This window comes from Panthera tigris, chromosome C1 (assembly GCF_018350195.1).
Source record: "Panthera tigris isolate Pti1 chromosome C1, P.tigris_Pti1_mat1.1, whole genome shotgun sequence".
Lineage (NCBI taxonomy): Eukaryota > Metazoa > Chordata > Mammalia > Carnivora > Felidae > Panthera > Panthera tigris.
Window position 1 is genome coordinate 191,968,233 of NC_056667.1, and position 12,948 is coordinate 191,981,180.

A 12,948-nucleotide genomic window follows, 5' to 3' on the forward strand; every position below is an offset into this window, starting at 1 on the left:
AAACTTTGCTGTTTTAGGGCTGAGCTGCAGAATTGTCACTGATATTCTGTTATCTTTCTTACCTTCTATCTCTGCCTTCAGGCCTGAGGCCTCTTTCTAGCACTAACACAAAGAAATGGGGTGAAATAACCTGGTGTGTTAAAGAATCTCTGAGATCCTAAGGTGCAAGATGAGAAAGGAGATGAGGTTGGAGGAAGCAGGCAAGGGCTTTGTATCCCAGTAGGGGCCTTGAACTTTATTCTGAAGGCCACTGATTCTCAAAGTGCATAATACATTAGGGTCACCTGTGGACATAGTTAAATATGTAGAGTCCTAAGCCCAACCCCTAGAAATTCTCATTCAGTATAAGGGAGTTGGTGGGGTGGGGAGGTGGGGTTGCTTTTAAAGTAGGCGTTCCAGATGTTTCCAGTGTCATTTGTTGCTCCTCACGTTTTGAGAAGCCATCAGTCTAGCAGTGCTCTCAAACTTGCTGTGCTTCTGAATCACTATGGGAGCTTACTGCAAATAGAGATAACCTGACCCCCCACCTCTGGGAATACTGATTTGGTTACTATGAGAGCTTAGGCAGATTTCTAGCCTGAACGACTAGGTGGGTGAACTGCAGTCCTATCTTCACTCTTTTCTAAGCAGAGACTAATTCATTTTTGGTAAAGGCATTAGGCTCCTGAAAATTATTAGTGACCATAGATAAATAAAAGTACGCTTGGATTTGAACTATTGTCATTATTTCTACATAGAATCTTATTAAACCAGGCACATTACCCATCAAAGTAGTAATTTAAGCCAAATGAAATGATCTGTGTTGAATTAAAAGGTAAGTATGTTGAGATTATCTCCAGAATTGAAAGTTATATGTGGGTGTGGTAGAAACATAGGCATGAATGACTGTCTTGCTCCACTGACCATATTTAGAGGTAGTCTTTAATTTGTAGTTGGTAAAAAATCCCTAAATGTAGTTCCCCAACTGATGAGTCACTGTTTCAAGATCATTTGCCAGTTTGGAGTCTACAGCACGGTCTGAAACCTCCATTGCGGGACCCAGGCTCTTCTGCCTGTGGTTTTAGTTACATGGATAGGGTGTATTGTTGGAATCTGTGCTTCTGGATATGCTTTAAGGTTTTCCTTTTTAAACTTTTTACCCACTTTGGCTTGCCAGTTTATAGTTTCTTGGAATCTATTCAGGGGGCATTTTCATTCTTCTCTCCCTCCTCTGTCCTTGAATTTTAGAAAGGTTAAGTTCGGCTTTCAAAGTTGCTGATTTCTATGAGTTTATAAAGTATCCTGTCTTTAAGCTCCTCTCCTCCATACCCAGGGCTTGATATCTTTTCTTGCAATATTAAAAAAACAAAAACCTTTTAAGAGAGTATAGAGCCAAGTTTTTAGAAGTCTGCATTGCTCTGAGCTCATTATTTGTTTTGAAAAAATATATAAGAGAATACCACAAAAGAACTAAATGAGAGTATTTCATTACAAATATAAGGAAATAATCTATTTAGGAGGAATTATAAACAGTGTGAGTTTAGTGATTAAAGGAGGTCTGTAACATAATAGACTTTAAAATCTTTTAACAAACTTCATCTTTTGTAGATGAATTCTTGTATTAAAAATCCCAAAATTCTTCTGTTGAAATGTTCCATCGAGTATCTCTACAGAGAAGAAACTAAATTTACCTGCATTGATCCTATTGTGCTTCAGGTAAGAACTTCTTACTGAAACAGTGATCTGGAGGGATGTTTGTGTACTGTAGTGCCTGCAAACACTTAGAACTCTTTCCAGCCGCTTAAATTGGAGGGGCAAAGAAACTCAATTGCATTTGTTTCATTAAAAACATTTTTTTATAGGGGCGCCTGGGTGGCTCAGTTGGTTAACCATCTGACTCTTGATTCCAACTCAGGTCATGATCTCATGGTAATGGGATCAAACCTCTTGTATGGCTCTGCACTGGCAGCGTGGAGCCTGCTTGTGATTCTCTCTGTCTGCTCCTCCCCCGCCTATGCTCCCTCCTCTCCCGCCCAATAAATAAATAAACTTAAAAATTTTTTTTTTAATTTATTAAATCATTATAAAAGACATTTTTATGTATTACTTTGGAAGCTTACCAAAACCTCTGTCACTCCTCATTTTTATTTATATTTATTATTTTTTAAATGTTTATTTTGAGAGAGTGCATGCACTTGCAAGCGGGGGATGGGGCAGAGAGAGAGAGAATCTTAAGCAGGCTCTGTGCTGACAGCACAGAGCCCGACACTGGGCATGATCTCACATGCTCACATGTGAGCATGAGATCATGACCTGCGCCGAAATCAAGAGTCAGATGCTTAACCAACTGAGACACTGAGGCACCCCTGTCATTCCTTATTTTTAGAGTTTCAGAGTGTTAAGGGGAACCTAGAACTTTCTGGGAATATACGGAAGAAAAAGTGAAAATCTGAATTCTGGCCTCTGTGCGCACTTGGGTTGTTGATTTACTTCAAGTATTTTTCTAACTTACCAGATTCCCAGTGGCAATACCTGGCTTTTCATATAGTCTGTTCTACTAAACCACTTGTTTCTGGAACACCGGTTACCTTGTACACAGCTGGTAAAGGGGAGCAGCATCAGATGGAAGTTGTGTTGGTTTCTATGTGATTTTTCTTAGCTAAGGGGGCCCAGCATGGCTGCAGTAGGATCATAACCCTCATAACCCTCAACTGGAAAGAAGAATCCGCCTCAGCTTGGCTGCTACCAAGGCAGGAACCCTTTTGGCTCTTTTTAAGAAATTCAAAGTGCTCTGCTGTTGGAAGGACTCTCTCCCTGGAGGGAAGCACCCCTAGCCCTGGGTGTTTCTTAATGGCTCCACTGCTCAGAGCTCCTTTTGTGGTTGTACTGTTGCAGTTGCTTTTGTACACTTAAAATTTCCCTTGAGGCATGAGGCAGCCTCCAGCTGTGCTGAGCTACCCATTGGGGCTGTCCACATTCTCTCTCAAGGTACTGATTATTTTTGTTAGTGCGCTGGATATGAAGTTATATTGGTTTAAAAAGTTTTTTGCCCCGACTTCTTTTCTACCATAAATACTATTAATTTTAATCAGCAGTTGTTCAAAATGGGAGGTTTTCAGGAATGTGTCTGTAATATTATAGTAGAAACACATTCAGTTCCAGAAACGTTTAGAGAAACTTGAAAATTCGTGGGTGATAGGCACATTTTTCTGAGAGTGGTAGGAGCAGTCACTTTTGTACTGAATTCATAGACACCAACAGAAGAAACTTCGTTGTGGTTTATGGAACTCTGCTCTATTGCTTAATGAACTCTGTTACTTGGGGCTCTTTCTTCTTTAGAATTCAGTTATAAATAAGGGCAAATCAGGGGTTCTGCCTATATCATACCCTCCCTACTAGCTCTGATGTACTGTGCCTTCTCAGTGGTGACATGAAATAAGGAATTAGGGGAAACACAATTACTGTCTGTGGAATCTCAGATTCTTTAATGCTGGGAATTTTCTTGATCTCAATGAAGCGGTCCATGGAAAACTTTTATAGGATCAGATCACAACTGCATTGATTGTAAGGCTTATCCTGGTTGCATTTGTTAAAATGTATAAAATTATAGGTCTTGTAATTGATGAATTGGGTAGCTGAAATCCACAGGTAATTATTTACAGAACATTTATACTTAAATTTATTCACTCCATTTTAACTCCATTCTTGCAAGTAGGTTAAGATACTAAAGTCTTTTTGTGTTAGAGAAGTTTGCTCTGGGCAAACATGTATCTAAGAGACATGATTTAATTCACATAACCTAAAGCATCTTGGTTGTGCTTTGAAACATAGTTTCTTATACCTCTAATACCTGCCCTATAGAAGCTTTTAGTTTGAATTAATATAAAGCATCAGCTTATTTTTTTCTCCTTTTTTGTTTGGTCCAATCATTGTGGAATAAGCAAAGAAGAAGCTGAAATTTTGGTTCATACAGGTGTACCTCAGAGATACTGCAAGTTCGGTTCCAGGCCACTGCAGTAAAGCCAGTATTGCGATAAAGCAACTTAGGTGACTTGTTTGGTCTCTCAGTGCATATAAAAGTTATGCTTACACCATACTGTAGCCTTTTAAGTGTGCAAATAGCATTATATCTAAAAAAAAAATGTATACATGAATTAAAAACACTTTACTGCTAAAAAATGCTGACCATCATCTGAGCTTTCAGTGAGTTGTTCAAAATCACTGATTACAGAGTACCATAACAGATATAGTAAGAATGAAAAAGTGTAAAATACTGCAAGAATTTCCAAAATGTGACACAGATATGAAATGAGCGAATGCTGTTGGAAAAATGGTGCCAATAGACTTGTTTGACACAGGGTCGCCACAGACCTTCAATTTGTAAAAAGTGCAGTACCTGCGAAGCACAGTGAAGCAAACCATAATAAACAAGGTATGCCTGTAATTAGAAAGAGGGTGAGTGACAGAGGCCAAGCAGGTAATTACCCTGGGGCTTTACAGTGTCTTCACAAAGCTGGCACTACTGGTGAAATTATGATATTTGGAAGTTTTGGGTTTGAGAACAAACGGCTAAGAAAGAATTCTTGAGACATTTTCGGTGTAAAGAGGTGATTTTCTTACAGCGTGGGGAGAAAGAGGGAAACAGAGGCAAAAGAAATGTAACTGAGCAGAAAGAGCTGCCCTGGGATTGTGAGGAGTGACTGATTATATACTTTTTAATTAGTGAGGGTTAGGGATAGCAGAAGTCTCTAAGGAATTTGGAAGCAAGACTTTCTGGACCTTGACGGGCTAGTTGCTGTTAAGATAAGGTTACATTTAGTCTTTAGTAAAACATAAACATTGAGGCACTAAGGCAGCCCTGAGTTCCTTGAAGAAGGTCACACTCTGCATGTTCAGGTATCAGTGTGCTGTAAGCTGTTAGGAAATTTCATTTAAGTTACAGTTCTTTTGCCTTTGTTTCCCTCATCACTACTAGGTCTGTTGGTGTGCCTCTGCTCCATTCCATGCTCATGGCCCACTTCCCGATATTCTGTCCTTGCTGGGCCTGGCCCAGGCCTCCTTTGAACATGGTGCTTCATGTGCAGTCACGATAGCTGATTATAGTTGGGACTGAGAGGAAGTGTATTTGCCATCCCTGTGCCAAAGGCCAGAAATTAAAAAAAAAAAAAAATCAACTTATTATAGTTACACTTTTGAAGCTGTACAGATAAAATCATTGAAAATGCCATTAAATGACCATTTGGTAAGTAGAGTAGGAAATTAACACGTTTCAAGGGAAAAAATCCATTTCGTTAATAATTGGAGATGTTGAAAACGTACGATTTCTATCAGTAAACAGAAAACGGTAGAAATGTACTTCATAGTGGTGGGTTCATTGCAGGGAGTAGGCTCATCCATTGCTGGCGGCACTGACCATGAATACAGACTTGCTCAAAAGACACTTCGGGCGTGTGGAGCAGAAGTGACAGACACACACACACATTCAAGTGTCTCCTTTCTGGAGCCCATAAATTTTATGAAACAGTCAGTGATTTGTATTGTTTTAACTCTGGTCATTGTTGGTAGTATTCATTTGCTTTGAAAATAAGCCTTCGTCAAGAAATTGTGTTAAGTGGTATGTTTTAGGTCTTTATAGCTGTACTAAGTAGAAGATGATCTTCTGGGAGATTGAAATGAGGAAGAAGCTGAAATAGCATCTGTTAGAGAGTTATTTATTCCAATACCCAAAGAAGAGCTACTCTAGTTAATTTCAGAATGTAGTAGGGGGATTCTATATTTAAAGAATGAGAAATTGCTTTCATTGGGGAGTTAGGTTCACTGAGGTTAGGTTTGTTTGTTTTCTTTTAATCTCTAAGAGCAAACTAATTGGATTCTTGGCTTTCACATTATTAGTTATTAAGAATTGAAAATCCTTCAAAGTACAATTAGTGAGTCAGAAAATGGAATTTCTCCTAAAACCCTTTTTTATTAGCATAACCAACAGTTCAGATTTATGAATAATATTCTTGGTTGTGTTTGAAGTGACTTGCTTATAGACTTATTTGGAGATGAAGAGACTTAGTCAAACCCTCCTGATGTTTTAATATTTGTAGATCTTGAATTGAAGCAGGTATAATATTTGTGATGTTTTTTTTTTCCTTAGGAAAGGGAATTCTTGAAGAATTATGTTCAGCGAATAGTTGATGTTCGACCTACATTGGTTCTAGTTGAAAAAACAGTGTCTCGGATTGCCCAAGACATGTTACTAGAACATGGCATTACTTTGGTCATTAATGTAAAATCAGTGAGTGTTCCTATTTTTCTATCATTTAAAAAAAATCTCTGTTTTTAAATTTATATGCATCATATTGATATGCAGGGATCTTTGATTATCTGTTTGGTCTTCCATATATATTGAAAGTACGACAGTAAGCACGACAGTCGTTTCTTTAAGACTAGAGAATCTCAGACTGGAGGAAAGGGTAATAAATTATATAGCACTCATTATAGTTGTAACACCAAAGATGTAATAGATAATTGGTAATGAGTAGTATTTGTTGAGCCTTTGTTTTGTTTGGGGAATTGTACGAGTAGAAGATGCTCTCTCTCCTGAAAAGTTACCCTCTTCAGAATAGAGGCCACTTCTAGGAAATTTCCCGTTTCCCCCAGTCCTGTGCACGATGCTCACATGTCTTTTAATAATGTTATTAATATGAGTCTGGTTTGTTTTCGTGGGAACATATTGATCACTGAGCAACTACTTACAGTGTAATCTAGAATCAAAAATTATTATATAATTAAAATTAAGAAAATTAATTGTGAAGTTTATGTCTAAATTTTTCCTATTTTCCAGATAAAATTTACTAAGAATTTTATTCTCTAATTTTGTAATAAAACGTTTTTCTGTGTTCTAGCAAGTTTTAGAACGAATCAGTCGGATGACCCAAGGTGATTTAGTAATGTCGATGGACCAGCTGCTTACAAAACCCCACCTGGGCACCTGTCACAAATTTTATATGCAGATCTTTCAGTTGCCTAATGGTGAGTGATCATTAGATAGATTGACCTGAGATTGGAGAATTGAAGAAATGAGTAAACTCATCAGTACTACAGTGTTTACTTTTTCCTAATTTCTAATAATCCATTAATAATGTTTAGTTATAATACTAACATCTATTAGCAGTGTTTGTTAAATGAGGATTGGTAACTGTGGTCTTACTTGAAAGTTTTTCTTTTGTAGAGGTCAAGATAATGAAATAATTCTGTCTGGGCTTGTGGAATGCCAACTATGTCTTCTTAAACTTTTTATATGTTTATTTGTAGAGCAAACCAAAACACTGATGTTTTTTGAAGGCTGTCCACAGCACCTGGGCTGTACAATCAAGCTTAGAGGAGGCTCTGATTATGAGCTGGCTCGAGTTAAAGAGATCCTAATATTTATGATCTGTGTAGCTTATCATTCTCAACTAGAAATCTCCTTCCTCATGGATGAATTTGCTATGCCTCCTACGTTAACACAAAACCCTTCCTTCCATTCTCTGATTGAGGGGCGGGAGGATGAAGGGACCGCACAAGAGCCGTTCAGCGGAAGTCCCCTCCCCCGGGAGCCTGACTTTCCTCCAGAATTTCTGCCCTCCGATGATAGCAGTTTGCTAGAATCAAGGATTGTGTTTGAGAAGGGTGACCAGGAGAATAGAAGCATTCCACAGGATGTTGCCTGTTTGAAGCATCAAGAGTATGCCACAACGGCTTGCCCTGCAGGGATCCCCTGTGCTCTCTTTCCATCGGTCCCAGAATCGTTGTTGCCGCTCCACGTGGACGACCAGCAGGATGCTGTGGGCTTGGAGCAGCCGGAGGCTTTGCAGCACCCAGATGAGCTACAGGATCCCAAAAGCCAGATGAGAGCCTTTAGAGACCCTTTGCAGGATGACACTGGATTGTATGTTACTGAGGAGGTTACCTCTTCTGAAGATAAACGAAAGACTTATTCTTTGGCCTTTAAACAGGAATTGAAAGATGTGATCCTCTGTATCTCCCCAGTGATCACATTCCGGGAGCCCTTCCTTTTAACTGAAAAAGGGATGAGATGCTCTACTCGAGATTATTTCGCAGAGCAGGTTTACTGGTCTCCTCTCCTCAATAAAGAGTTCAAAGAAGTGGAAAGCAGGCGGAAGAAGCAGCTGCTTAGGGATCTCTCTGGTCTTCAAGGCATGAACGGAAGTGTTCAGGCCAAGGCTATTCAAGTCTTGCCCTCGCACGAGCTAGTGAGCACTAGAATTGCTGAGCATCTTGGGGATAGCCAGAGCTTGGGTAGAATGCTGGCTGATTATCGGGCCAGAGGAGGAAGAATTCAGCAAAAAAATGCAGACCCTTTTGCTCATTCAAAGGATGTACCTGGTACTTCAAGTGGCAGATCAGGAAGCAAAACTGATGGTGACGAGGAGAAAGGGTTGATTCCGAGTGATGCAGTGTGGTCGACAAAGGTGAGGCAGACCACTTTGGGAGCTTGTGCAAATTTAGAAAGTGTTGAAAAACTTGCTGTGGCAGGGTTAAAAAAAAACCCATGAATATGACAGATTGCCTGCAGATTTATTATGTATTTCTTCTTTTAGTTTCTTTTTTTTTTTTTTTTTTGCCCGGAGTCTGTTGGCTCATGTATTGCTTTCAAATGTATAAGGTAGGACGGGGCACCTGGGTGGCTCAGTTGGTTGAGCATCCGACTCATGATTTTGGCTCAGGTCATGATCCCAGGGTCATCGGATAGAGCCCTGGGTCGGGCTCTGTCCTGGGTGTGGAGCCTGCTTGGGATTCTCTCTCTCCTTCTCTCTCTGTCCCTCCCCTGCTTGTTCTCTCTCCCTTTCTCTCTCTCTCGAAATAAATAAACATAAAAAAAAATAAGAGTATAAAGTAATGAAACTTGACTTTTGAACGTTTCATGCTGAGCTCACAGTAAAGTAGGAAGAGCTTTGCCATGGGGAGAAGGGTGGAGCCATGTAAAATTTGTGGCAGGGTGACTTGGGTGTGGTGTGATGCATCCTTGATCCTTTTAATGATTATGAGGGAGAGCAAGATGAAGCTTACTATAGAAAATTGATGTGTTTTTAGAAAATCAGATTTATTTCTTTAGCATAAAACACTTTGCATTACTTAACTATGATAGTGCCCTTCTTTTTTTTTTTTTAATATTTATTCATTTTTGAGAGACAGAGATAGAGTGTGAATGGGGGAGGGGCAGAGAGGGAGGGAGACAGAGAATCCAAAGCAGGCTCCAGGCTCTGAGCTGTCAGTACAGAGCCTGACGTGGGACTTGAACTGACGAGGGACTTGAACTCACGTAGCATGAGATCATGACCTGAGCTGAAGTTGGACACTTAACCCACTGGGCCACCCAGGCGCCCTATGCCCTTATTCTTTTTAAACAGCGATTGAGGGGAAATTAAGATTTGCTTATGGAAATACTGATGGTGGTTGTAATAAAACTAATGAAAACATCCATCTCTAAATGAGGATATGAAGTTGTTTAATAGAATAAATAAGATGTTTAATTTCACTGGTAGTTAGGGAAGTGCTAAATAATAATGGTATATACTATTTTCTGTTCGGTACATTATTGTTTGTGAGATTGGCAAAAAAAGAAAGTGGTAAGAGTCATGGTTAACATGGTGTGGAAAAATAGCTATAATAAATTTTATGTAAATTGTGTTTATATACATTTATGTAAATTTATAGAAAATGATAGGGAGATCTGTTTTAGTTTGTGTGTGTGTGTGTGTGTATGTATGTATGTATGTGTATATACATACACACATACACATACCTATGGTCCAGGATTCCAATTTTTTAAAATTTTAATTTATATTTATCAAATTTTTATTTAAATTCTAGTTGGTTAACATGTAGTGTAATATTGGCTTCAGAAGTGATTAAGCACTTACATAGAACACCCAGTGCTCATCACAGGTGCCCTCCTTAATACCCGTCAGCCATCTAACCCATCCCCACCCACCACCCCTCCATCAAACCCTAGTTTGTTCTCTGTCGTTAAGAGTGTCTTATGGTTTGTTTCGCTCACTCTTCCCGCCCCCCTTCCCATGTTTTCATCTGTTTTTCTTTTTAAATTCCACACATGAGTGAAATCATATGGTCTTTGTCTTTCTCTGACTTATTTCGCTTAGCATAATTCACTGTAGCTTTTCCATGTTGTTGCAAATGGCAAGATTTCATTCATTTTGATGGCTGAGTAACATTCTCATTATATATATACACACACACACACACACACATACATGTATACACACATATACACATACATACACACATATATATATATACATATATATAAATATATGTATGTGTATATATATGTATATATACCACATCTTCTTTATCCGTTTATCATTCGATGGACATTTGGGCTCTCTCCATAGTTTGGCTGTTAATAGCATTGCTATAAACATTGGGGAGCATGTGCCCTTTCAGATTTATATTTTTGTATTCTTTGGGTAAACAGTGTAAGAGTGTAATTGCTGGGTCGTAGGGTAGTTCTATTTTTAACTTTTTGAGGAACCTCCATACTATTCTCCAGAGTGACTGCACCAAGTTTGCATTCCCGCGAACAGTGTGAGAGGGTTCCCCTTTTTCACATCCTTGTCAACACCTGTTGTTTCCTGTGTTGTTAATTGTAGCCATTCTCAGGATTCCCATCTTTTATAACCTATTCTGCAGATATAAGTAAGCATCTTATGTAAGGATGCTTACAGTTTGTAGGAATATATATGCGAGGATGTTTGCTGAAGCCTTGTTTCTAGTTTTTTGCAATAAAAAGGATGAGTTGGATCTCATTGAATAACCCAGGTAGAGCCTGTGATATATTTTCAAGGGTTAAAAAGCAAGTAGTGTTATATGCGGAATCCTCTCATTTTTATAAAAACACTATCCCCTGTGTATTCTTATGTGGGTGTTTTTGTGTGTACATGCGTGCGAGCTAGCAAAAAGAGGTCATGTTTTTAACCATATAATGAAAGCAATCACTTTGGGAGGTAGGGTGGCCTCAACGGAGGAGAGGCTTTATGTACTTCATGAATTTCTTCACTTACCTCTGTACTATTTGATTTTTGACAGAGAGCACCTGTTGCCTTTGTAATGCTCAAGAACAGGTATAAAGTATAAGTGAATAAATACTTGAGAGTTTTTCTCAGATTGATGTTATATCACAGCCATCAGTTCAGACTTTTTTTTTTAATGTTGGTCTATTTTGAGAGAGAGAGTGCATGCGCTTGGGTACAAGCGTGAGCAAAGGAGGGGCGGGGGCGGAGGGGGAGAGAATCCCAGGCGGCTCCATGCTTCAGTGCAGAGCCTGACCCGGGCCCAATCTCATGAGTCTGGGATCGTGACCTGAGATGAAATCAAGAACCTGATGCTCAACCGACTGAGCCATCCAGGTGCCCCAGTTCAGACTGTATCATATGGACTATTTAGTCAACTATTTACTTCCCAAATAATTTAATGCACTTTTATAAGTAAAAAAGAGTATTGAAGAAAACAAGCTATACATCTGTTTGTATTTTTAAGTTAGCTTAAGGTTTTTGCACTGGTTTGTCTCAAGAATGAGCTGCTCTTCTTCCTTATATTTAGTTTCTGGTAGTTTTCAGTCCTCTGTGGAACCCTTACAGTGATGACTGGAGGCTTCACAAGTCAAGAGGAATGTGTTGGATATTAGAAGCTTGCGTTGGGGTTGGAGTGTGGTGCCACTTGGGGTGCTCATCCGTTTCTTCCCTTTCAGGTGGACTGTCTGAACCCTGTTAACCACCAGAGACTGTGCGTGCTCTTCAGCAGCTCTTCTGCCCAGTCCAGCAACGCCCCCAGTGCCTGTGTCAGCCCTTGGTAGGGTTTTCCTCTTGCACTGTTGCATTGTATTTAAGAACAGAATTCCAGCAACTTAAAAAAAAAAAAAAAATCAGCCATTACGATCTGTTTTTAGGTACATGGCATGCTGCTCGTTGTATATGAATTGATAGAACTTTTAAACTTGTGAATTAAATATGAAATTTGTGTTGGTTCATGAGAAGTAAATGAAAGGTACCTTGAGTAAGAGTGAAAAGGATATGAGGGATGGAAGGACATTTGTACTTATAAAAGTGAGAAAGTTGATACATAAGAGCTATTTTTTTTTTTTTTAAGATTTTTTATTTTTAAGTGATCTCTACACCCAACATGGGGCTCGAACTCACAACCCTGGAGATCAAGAGTCACACACTCTACCGACTGAGCCCACCAGGTGTGCCTGTCAAAGCTAGTTTTAAGCATTTTGATGATAATGTACAATTTAGCCAAGTTTTCCATAAGGCATCATTTTCAAAGAAGTGGTCAGTCTTTTGCCTTATTAACGGATTTTGTCCTAAAACTTAATTCTAAGTAGATTGATAGAAAAAGGCTAGTTATTGCATAGTTTTATCTTTAGTTTTAAAAGTACTCTGGAATGTAGCTGCTTGTTTGTGGAGCACCGTTTCCTTGACAAAATGTGTTCTGTATTTAATCTTGGTCTCCAGAAACACTTATTGCTTCCAGTGAGATCAGGGATCCTTCTGGTTCCCGTATAGCTCTAGCGGACTGACTTGGGGCTGGGGAACCCACAGGAATTTTCTCTGGGGGTTTACGGACTCCTTAGGTCAAGGCTTGAATAAGGTTTAGGCTACAGCAGGGCTATAACCAAATTCTCTTATTTGTGGGCATTTATAAGTCAGGAATTGGCTCTCCCAGAAGAATATGAGCTGCTGCTGTTCTTGCTCAGTAAAGGTATGAGGACCAGAGAGCAAGAGACAGGAGTTCTGTTTTATGGTGATAGAGCAGAAGGGCTCTGTGAAAGAAGCTTTTATCTCTTCCTGGCTCATATCTGTTTTACTCATTTAATGTTATTGTTTATGCATCCTGATGTAGTTTGATAAGATGCTAATGGACTGGGAACGGATAAGGAGCTAGTCCAAACCTGTT

At 39.2% G+C, this 12,948-nt stretch overlaps 1 protein-coding gene across 1 annotated transcript in view; it reads left to right on the forward strand.

The window, feature by feature from the left end:
* The window catches only part of PIKFYVE (phosphoinositide kinase, FYVE-type zinc finger containing), an 81,504-nt gene that overhangs the window by 36,725 nt on the left and 31,831 nt on the right, over positions 1-12,948 (forward strand). Inside the window, 5 exon segments of the mRNA XM_042995219.1 lie at positions 1,588-1,695; positions 6,122-6,262; positions 6,873-6,999; positions 7,282-8,441; positions 11,741-11,841. Coding sequence (XP_042851153.1) covers positions 1,588-1,695; positions 6,122-6,262; positions 6,873-6,999; positions 7,282-8,441; positions 11,741-11,841 — 1,637 coding nt within the window.